This window comes from Grus americana, chromosome 9 (assembly GCF_028858705.1).
Source record: "Grus americana isolate bGruAme1 chromosome 9, bGruAme1.mat, whole genome shotgun sequence".
Taxonomy (NCBI): domain Eukaryota; kingdom Metazoa; phylum Chordata; class Aves; order Gruiformes; family Gruidae; genus Grus; species Grus americana.
Genome location: NC_072860.1, coordinates 10,088,581 through 10,098,805, shown reverse-complemented (window position 1 = coordinate 10,098,805; position 10,225 = coordinate 10,088,581). Strand labels below are relative to the sequence as shown.

At 41.5% G+C, this 10,225-nt stretch overlaps 1 protein-coding gene across 3 annotated transcripts in view; it reads right to left on the bottom strand.

Annotated features, from left to right (window-relative positions):
- Positions 1-3,437: 3,437 nt before the first annotated feature.
- Positions 3,438-10,225, bottom strand: part of NYAP2 (neuronal tyrosine-phosphorylated phosphoinositide-3-kinase adaptor 2) — a 144,576-nt gene continuing 137,788 nt past the window's right edge. For all 3 annotated transcript variants that reach the window (XM_054836122.1, XM_054836124.1, XM_054836123.1), the window contains one exon: positions 3,438-7,425. In XM_054836122.1, coding sequence (XP_054692097.1) covers positions 7,198-7,425 — 228 coding nt within the window. In that variant the 3' untranslated portion in view covers positions 3,438-7,197. The remainder of the gene's footprint in view (positions 7,426-10,225) is intronic.

Here is a 10,225-nt window from a genome sequence, read left to right as displayed (position 1 = left end):
CTCCAGCACTTTCTACCCACCCTTGCCATGCCAGGGCACTGTCTTAAGGAATGGGGCGGCTTCTCGGATGCCAAACCCTGAGGGAGGCTCCCCTGTGATGGCTGGGCAGCGCAGCCCTGCCAGATACAGCTCCCTCAGGGGAGAGCCGGCTGTTGAGGGGCACAGGGCGTCGGCTGCAAAAGTGGCGGGAAAGGCCAAGGGCGAGCAGGGGCGGGTGCAGCCCAGCTGCCACAGCCCCTTCTTTGGGAAACGGACCCCACCACAACAACCCAGCTCTGCAAGGGCACTGCGGCTTGGCCTTGCTGCCTCAGAAGCTTCCTTGTATCAGAGACTAAAGTTTAGTGTTTACCGCCAAATTCCCAGTAATTTCTCTTTGCCCAGCCCATCTGCCATTTTGTCTCACCCCTGGGGCGTGTGGCCTGACCCTCGGCATGCACAGTGGCATGGGGACCTGGCCCTCCCAGCGGGCCCTCAGACTGGGGACTGCGAGCTAGCTGCTCCCTCCATTCTCCTCCAGAGAAGGTCCTCCTGCGCTGCACCGTGACGGGCAGGGAGGCGGCATTCAGGCTGCAGCTGCCTCCCACCGCCTGCCTGGCCCCTCAGAGCAGGCGTGGAGGTGAGGTGGCCAGTGGCCAACTAGCCTCTGCCCTCACACTATGGCTTCGCAGGCTTGAAGACTTCTGGGTTCAGCTGTAGCTACCAGGAGGCTGTTGGAGACCAGGGGTTTACCTCTTGTCCTTGGTCTTAATATACTTAATTTCATTTCCTCCAGGCCTGTGCTGACGTCCTGCCAACTGCACTCAGAGAACCTCTCCCCTAGCGCTGCTCTTTCTGCTCCTCCACCCAAAGCTGGGTTTGGGGCGAGAATGTTCGGGCATAGGAGAAAGGTGGGCACCAGCCCTGGCTTTGCTGCCCGCCAACTGTAGCCATGGTCCAGTCTGCAGCTTCTCAGTACCTCTGCGTTTTATCACTCCTTTTAGCCACTTCTGAATCCCTCCATGAAACTTGCTGTGTATACATTGAGAACAGCGTTGATAAATGCTACCCTCTAAAACAAAATCGATGGTGCTTCCTGCTTTCTTTGTATATTTTCATGAAGGGTTAGAGAGTGTAGAGCCAGCTAAGAACAGGGGAGGGAGAGCACAACATTAACAGCAACAAAAGACTACAGGGGAACTCTCATTGTACCTACAAATATATTTCCGAAAGCACATCATGAAAGGATTGAGACAAAAAGAAGGAGACAAAGGAAGATGAAGATATGCCACAGGCGGGGACAACACTAAAACCACCACCCATTCCCAGGCCAAAAATCTCAATTCAAAGGTGACAAGTGTGTAATTTTGTTTTAAAGGCAAAACCACACCATAAAAAGATGTTGGCAGGTTTAGGAAATAAATGCTAAATGTGTTCAGTCTTGCCTTTAAGCAGTGTTTCTTTTCAGTTGTCTTTCGTTTTTGTAAATTTTATTTAGTTTCCTGCGGTTCCCTTGCCAGCTCTGTCAGCACTGGCCATAGATCTGAGAGATGTTGGCCCATCTCTCCTCTAACGGCTGCGCGACTTCTCTGCTTTGCTCAGGGCACGTTACTTGTTCCCAAGCAAGACAGGCCCCTGTGTGCTTTAATTGCTTCACAGCCACTCTGGCACCAGCTAAGGTCACTCCGAGTGACTGCGGCAGAGAAACAGCAGTAACTCCAGCCAGTGTTATTGTGACGGTTTTTAAAATGCAAAAGGAGCAGAGACCCAAGATAGAGCACTGCAGGCACCTTTCCACTTCTAAATAAACATAGAACAAAGACAAGTGTAAACCTCCACCATTGCTTTTTATGGTCTTGTCTCCTTTTAATTTAATCCTCTTCTGTTTATGAAACAATGGCACATAGAAATTGTTTCTGTAGTGGCAAAGAAAGTGAATATGCGTATTTCAAACAGGGAAAATTTTGACTTTGCCCCAAATTTGTGCTCCCTGCTGCATTTGGCAATCCTCCCCTTTCGTTCTGTCTCTGGTTAAGGTGCTGCTGTCTCCAGCAGTGGTCAGGCATGGCATGGGGAGTGAAGTGGATGCTGGAAGTCATCCTGGAAAGTCTTTAGAAATGAGCTAGGACATAGGACTTCATGAACTGTCCCACTGAAGTGTACAGACAGCAATGAGTCTTACACTGACTGAATATCTTTTTCTCATTTAGATCTGGAGAAATCCCTATAAAACCTTCTTCTATTCATTCCTAGTCATCCCTGTAGGATTTCCCTATGAAACATGGAGCCTGGGACAAAAGGTTGGAGTTTGCTTTGGAGGACAAGTGACTGAACATCCATGCCATGGGCTGGAGAGAAGAAGAGGAGTGTAAAGAGGTAGCAAAGCTCTTCAGCCATTATATGGCCACTGGCACTATGCTGCTGAGGAGAGAGAGGCTGTGCCTTGGGTAAAGCACGTGGCTCCTGGGGCAGGGAAGCACTTGGAAAGCACTTTTTGGATCATCCTCAACCTGACTCAGAACCAGCTCCTACAGAAGACAACCAAAAGTTTCCCAGTAGTTCAGTTCTGTGCACAGATCTATAGAAACATGGACAGTACCTTTTTTGCATATTAAAGGCAGCTTTTTCCATGAAGGGAGAGAAATTTGGTCTCAGTGCTATAGCAAGAACTTTACTGTTTCTTTATTAACTACTTGTTTACTTCCTCTTGGAAAGCTTTTTAAATCACAAAATATCTTAGAAAAATTTGGGGGAAGGGGGAAGTTCTGTCAGTCACTGAATGCAGGCTACAAAACTTCAACAAAAACCACAAAGCATTGAAAAATTGAGCATTGGAAGATCAGTATCATTTGCAAGGTTGTACAGGTTCTTTCCTTCCCCACTGCCCCTGTCCTATCCCCTCCTCCCACTGTGGAATTCCTCTGTAAGGACTGGGTTTTACAATCCCATGGGAGTAAAGCTGCTGTCTGGAAACACGTAAGATCACACCGACTTTTAAGCAGATTTTTTTAGAGCTTTATGGAGAGCATTCTCCCATTCGTGGATATTTGGCAAATGGAGATCTTTGAAGGAGGGTCTTTGAAGTGAGCATCTTCTATCCCAAACTGTGAAAGGTACTTACAGAAAAATTTCTGCCTGCTCTCCAGAGAAATCTTATCCTAAGGATTTAGTTGAGGATGGCACTCATGGCATTAGATGCAACCAGGCATGACTTGCAAATATTAACCTATTAAAGCAATTCATTCATTTCCTCCAACAAATGATGGGATTAAAAATATGCCTAGGGAATGTTATAAATATACATCTATGACTTGACTTTTCTCCCCAGGAATCTCTGGCTAAGCCCTAGTGAATAATCCAGCTCCAAGCTGAAACCATCAAATGAAAATGAACAGCCAAGTATTTTAAACTATTGCTTTTTATTATAATTACACCGGAGCACAAATAAATAAGCACTAAATTATTGTAAAATATTGTCAATGCACTAAAGAAAGCAGAATTGATCTTCAAACAACATCTTATTACTTCAGAAGTATCAAAGTACATTTAATTACATCTTACCTAAAAAAATCAAGTACAAAAATGAAAAGAAAATTAATATGTATTTATACTGTGTATATAGAAACGGCTAATAATATATGATTACAGTTAGCCTCTAGCTACTCCTTACTCCTACACAATATCAGGCACATACCTGACAATTTCTAATGAAATATGAAAAAAAGCAACATGACATTCAATTTCAAGATATTGGTAAATCTATTACATTGGAATGAACACAGAATGATTTCATTTTATTTAAAAACCCTGTCATTTAAAAACATAGTGCTGTTGTTCACTTAAAAATAAACAACCCAAACAAAAAAAAAACCCCATACCATTTTATACCATTTGCTTTAATTTGTCAAAAGGAGCAATAAAGTAGACATACATTGGCTAATATACGTAAACACATTTTTAGTGCAAGAATAACAAGACCTGTGACTTTACTGTGCTTTCTTGAAATCACAGTGCACTTTACACAAATTGCTACACTATAATGTTTAACTTCAGGAGTTTAAAGCAAAATAAGTGCATACCAAACAATTTCATATATACAGTCTTCGTAAGTGTGTGTATATATGTGATCTGTATGTATATACAGATTGCATATTTATACAGACTACAGCTTTAATGACCGTGTGTAACTAAGCACTGTCATTCACCCTGTGACGCAGAAGCTGCTGAGACAATAGGTGATGTAGAAACTGTCTAACAGCGTTTTGATGGCACGCTTTCGGCAGTACGATGCACCTTTTACTCGAGCGATGGGGTGGGCCAGCAGGCACGGGACAGGACAGTGGTGGCACATGTCTTGCTCCGGCTCTGTCCGTGACCTTTGCAAACTACTCCACGTGAGCCTCACTTCCCTCCTCTGTAAAATGGTTCTTGCAAGCGTGAGGTTTAGTTCACATTTCTAAAGTGCTTTGAAGGTAAGTGCTAAGTTATATTTTACTTTTTCATGTACTGTTGCACTTTAAAACAAAAAGCCATTGTTTCCATGGGATACAATGGGGGTCTGGAAGCACATGGGCAGTTATTTAGGAAGGACAACATAAACAGTTGAGCAATAAAAGCAAAACAAGGAGTGGGTTTACAGTGGCCTAAGTGTACGAGCAAGTCTGCTTAGGACAAGAATGCTTCAATTCCCTGATCATTGTTCCTATTATGTTTCGATATGAAAAGGACACAATATGACCAACACTATTAAACACATAACTGTTTACATTAACGTTTGCCTTCCCCCACAGGGCCTGGCACTGCAGCACCCATGTGTACCCATGGGTCTGGACTGCAAATTCAATGCTTCGGTAGTCGGGGGTTTAAAGTAATTGCTCCAGGAAGAGACCAGTGCAGAGAAGGAGTATCAAGACTGACTGAACGCCGGCTTTCCTTTTGTCACCAGAGACTTAGTGCAGTCGGGGGAAAGGGTTGAGCTAAGTACTTCACACATGGTTGTGAAAAATTCTTCTCTTGCCACACAACAAGGAAGACAAAGCATAAACACTTTCTGAATAATGAACCTGTTATCTCAACAGATTCTTCACGACCAACAAGACGTCTTCTTTCCAGCAGATTCTGGAACTTTGCGAGATCTCTGGAGTTTTTCTTCTGCCATTTTCTTTCTTTAAAAAAAAGAGAATAAGCAGAATATACAGTTGGGGTCTTTTGGATGTAACGTATTCAAAGATTCCTTCACAGCCTCTGGGCTTTTTCATGTCTTCTGTCATTTCGGCTGTGAGGGGTTCTTTAAATCTGCATTTCAATTGTGTACCCATTCCAGCCACTGTATATTCATAACACACACCAATATTTAATGTATGTGGGTATATACGTATGCACACATCTATGAGTATATAGAGATACATGCATATATACATATATATGTGTGTACACATATGCATATATACATATACAATAATGCTTATATACATACACACATATAAACACACACTTTATCTTTTACAGAAATCTCAGTTTGGACATCAAAATATACATTAGTTAATTAGTTATAAAATATTTAAAAACTTTATTTCAGAGGCTGAAAAGAAACTACTACTGATAAAGCATTACTCAAACTCAAACTTTAGCAATATAGATTACAAAAACCTCCTAAAATTTCTTATTTTTGGTTTTTTGATCAGCAATGTGGCAATGCTGTCAATATAATTTCAAAGAAAAGCCAATATAACAAGAAGTTTCAAACAACACACCTTTTCTTCTCAGCGAATATAATATTAAAATGATTGTTTTAAAGAGGGACTTCTGTGCTACCAAACTTCAGACACATAGATAGAAATTTAAATATACAAAATATATGCCATAGATCTTTCTTCCCCTACTCCACAGCAGTACAATTTTCCCTCGTTCTCAACAGATCCTTTTGGAAGATATTTTACCACATGGATTTCACCCTCATAATCAGCATAAGCCATCTCTTTCTCCCGTTAAAACCAGGAGGTCATAATTCTTTGGTCATGACATAATATTCTGTTAAAATGGGTGTAACATAATACAGGATTGCAAGCCAATTCCAGAAGCAGCCAGGAAGAAGAAAGAGCATACCCGGGAGAACGTGTCACGTGGGCCTCTGCTTCAAAACCGCGTGAAATCAAGAGGGAATTCCCTACTGGCTTTCAAGGGGTCTGAATTCCAGCCTTTATAAATAACACAAGGAAATTTGACACAGCGTAAAGGATGTGTTGCTGGATTTAAAAATAATAAACATGTAAACAGATTTTGTTGCCTTTATTTTCTGGACCAAAGACAAATGTGGACAGGAAGCGTGGCCGCAGTGCCACTGCCTTAACCTGCTAAGCGACTGGGTCTCTCTGTCACGGGCTGTACAATGCTTAGTCACAGTGAACCATGGTCTCTGCTAGTCAGCTGAATATCACGAAGGAGGAGCTTCTGCTGCAGGCTTTTCTGCAGAAAATTTAGTTTCTTGGCCAAATAATTTTAGTAACTGATTCATATAAAACCGAGGGCAATTTATCTGATTAACTTTATGGGAAAACCAATGCAGAACAATTCATATTTAAAATGCAACTTGGGCATCCACATTAAGCACTTTAATTTGCATTGATGCAGTTTCCCACCAAAACTCTCTCCTTTGTCCAGCCCTCCCCCCCAAAGCTAAGGACATCTAACGAGTGCGACTCTAGGTAACTTCTATAGCCCTAGCACCGAGTTGTTTTGTACATCGTCCTGTTCAACAAAACGTACAACCACATGCTTTTGTACAGAGGCCAAATCTAGGCAGGTAAGAGAAATAAAATGGTGGCGGCGGGGGGGGAACATTAGAATACCACATAGAAAATAGGTAATAAAACAGTATAACAGTAACATTATATAGTAAAATTCTCCATAAATTTTTGAATTTTTATATATATATATATTTAAACAGTGTATTAGTTTGGGTGTTTTCAATATATTGGTGAAATATTTACATTTCGATATCTTCTGGATCCAAAAAAATCCTGGATAAATATGTATGCCTTAATCCAGTCGGAAATTTAAATCTCTCTCTTGATTGACAGGTGAGCACTGTATCGGTGTGTCTTTTTCCTAGGAAGTTCACCACCTGCAGGTAAGTCTTAGGTTAGAGCCTTTGCCTTATTAAGAAAGCAGGCTACCTGTGCACGGTGCAACACAGTGGAGAGGGCATCCTCCACACGCCTGTCAAATTGCAGTGTCCCAGAAAACAGTTTGTTGTTTGGAATAAGGAGGAGGGCTGTATTTCTTGGTCCCGGTATTCTTTTTCCAACTCGGCAAAATAGGCATGCTGTCCTGTTTGCAGAGTCCTTTTTCTGATTTCTGTCGAGCTTTTATTTCTTTGCAGAGGCAACGTTTTTTCTCAATCATATCCAGCATTGTATGGTCCCCTTGCAACCACTGCATACATGTCACCTGGGGGCGGGGGGGAGAAAGAAAAGAAGGAAAAAGAAAAGAAGAAAAAAAGCATACAAATAACTATTTGGTCACAGATCGAATACGTCGTTTCTTTGCAAGGTTGACGTTACTCTCATTTGAAACACTCTAATTCGTTTGATGAACAAAAAATCTCTATGCCAACAACAGAAACAAAGTCAGTCTTTACTTCTAACTACTACTTTAAGAAAAAAAGGGGTAATAAAAAAGGTCCCCTTTTTAACTTCTCCAGAGCACTGAAAGCTAGTAAAGATAAATGTTTTCAGCAAACTAGCACTGGTTGGATTTAAAATGATGGAATAGATCTTAAAAAGGCACATGGATCTTAACAACGTCCTTAAGTCCTGGAAATAAAAAATTCTATACACTGAAACTCATGTTTTATACTGCTTTCCAAATCCAATCTGTCACATTAAAAGCATAGTGTTAACACTCCTGAGTACCAAGCTAAATATAACTCTGCGTTTAATTTTTTAAAAATGCTTTAATGGACTCCATGCGAATTATATGGATTAACCTATCCTATTCTATGATGCTATCTCATTAACTGGAAGGCACAAGTAGTTTAGAAACTCCATGTTTTCATGCATGTAGAATATCTGAAAACATGATCCTGATCCAAAAGAGGAGGTTAGCATATGTTTAGTCGTAAGTACATGTCATAGCCCCTCTGAAGCCTGAGTGTGGCTTCATTTGAGTTCAGTAGGGTGCTCACATGATTGAAAATGTGTGTGTCTTCAAAGGCTTCGGATTGGAACCGAAATCGCTAAACTATCCTGAAGGGGCTCATTGTATTTGGTCGACACACTGTATACCTGCAAATCAGAAAACTTCCTCTCCACACTTACTTCACAAATTTGAAGTCATGTCTTGGGTCTCCCAACATTTATTTTCCACATTAGTCATAAATTAAGGATTTGTGTGTAAGTAAACGCATGCCATACATTTGCAGGGGCTGTCCAAGTACATCTCTGATCGTCTCACGAAAATGCACATGTAGAGTAATACTTTGGCAGCGTTTTATGATTCATGAAGGAAATGTATGTTTATTATTAAGAGTATTGGAGTACATCTACTAATGCATATGCCTTTCATTCACAAATCTTAGAATGCCAAGTGTGGGCGTACACCAGGTTCCCAGAATTGGGGACTGGTCGTCTTAGAAGCTGGAATAGAAACTTCCATTGATCTCAGTAGTTTCTGTGGTCAGCTTTAAGTATTTAGCATTTATTGATAAATAAGATAGAGAAAATGTTTAGATTCATAGCAGAAAACAAAGCAAAAGGAATAAATGTGAGCACGCCCACCAGAAAAAGTAATAATAAACGATGTACTCAAACAGAAAAATAATCAGACTACAGAAATGTGCATGTTTTTTCAAATATCTTTGTAAAAAAGAGTTTTTAAGGGGTGACACAGCATAAAAGAATTTCAGATAGAATTACCTTTCTTTATACTGAAAAAAAACTACGCTTACCTTATACATTAGATAGTACTTTGATAGTTTAAACCACAATATGAATTTTGTTCTTGAATATTCTTATGAATTTAGAATTTCACAGGTAATGTATCTGCAGTGTATCCTCCTGAATGGCTGAGCTAAAAGTCTTCTGGAAGCCTGCTGTGCCTGCTTTTCCTAATCAATACTTATTTTTCTTCTCAGGAGTGATCGAACATTTACTGTGGTGCCGGCAGGTATGAGGTACGTCATCCGCCACGGCCATGAGACTTTCTCCCTTTGGGTGCCCAGGCCTGGTCCAAAACTCACCGACTGAACCGGAGATACTCCTCCCTGCCCCCGGCTCGGCTTCACAGGTCTTCGGACAAGTCTTTACCTGAGGCAGATTTCCTGCCACCCTACCCATCAGTGACGGGTTAGTACTTACGCAGCAGTATCTTCATTTTGGCTGGGTCCTCCTACGTGGGGCAGGACAGGGACACAGTCTGCACACAATTTATTACACAAAATATTCACAACAACATAGCTGCACACCAGCTTCTGGGCTGGATTTGATGACAATGGTGCCTGAGTGCGGATCTCCTCTTCTAGGCATCGGGAAATACCTTCGCTTTTATAACCCATCGTGTACGTAAACAGAGCACGTGCCAATACCAAACTCTTACGGCACGCTGTGTGCTCCAGTCACCATGCGTCACAAGCACCATCCGCGGCATGTACGACAGTCACCGTGAGGGTGTTACATCCACATCACCCCCGCTCTCACCACCGTACTACACGCAGTGCCGTTGCCAACACAGTGTCTTCTGGTAGCTAATCTCCTTCATGGGATTCAAGGGGACTGAAGCAGGATTTTGACGTGCTAAGCTCTAAAATACCAGTTGCAACTTCCCAAAGATAGAAATGGTGTTGCAGAATGTATCAGTTACACAGACACTCTGCCACCCCTGCAAAAAAGCCCCTAAAATAAACCTGAGTGTAGGCAGCTCCAAAATCCCTTTTTTATACTGGCTACCATATTGTGTTGCAGTTAGTGAATCATTTATTATGAAGAATTTGAGTTTTTCCACTTTCCCAGATGCAGATTTTCAAGACTACTTGTGATTTTTTTAATGTTATTTTTGTTTGATGTCCTTCACACCGGCATCTTCTTAGATGTACCGTCCACATGGTACATTCCTCTCCTGTAACTGCATTCAGGTAATGGTCTGTGCAGTATGAACATGCAGAACTGGTATGTGCAAAGTCACTTGCTAAAATAGACTAAGTGAACACATATGATGTTGAAAGGCTTGGGGAAAAAAGCTTAAAAGTGAGAAC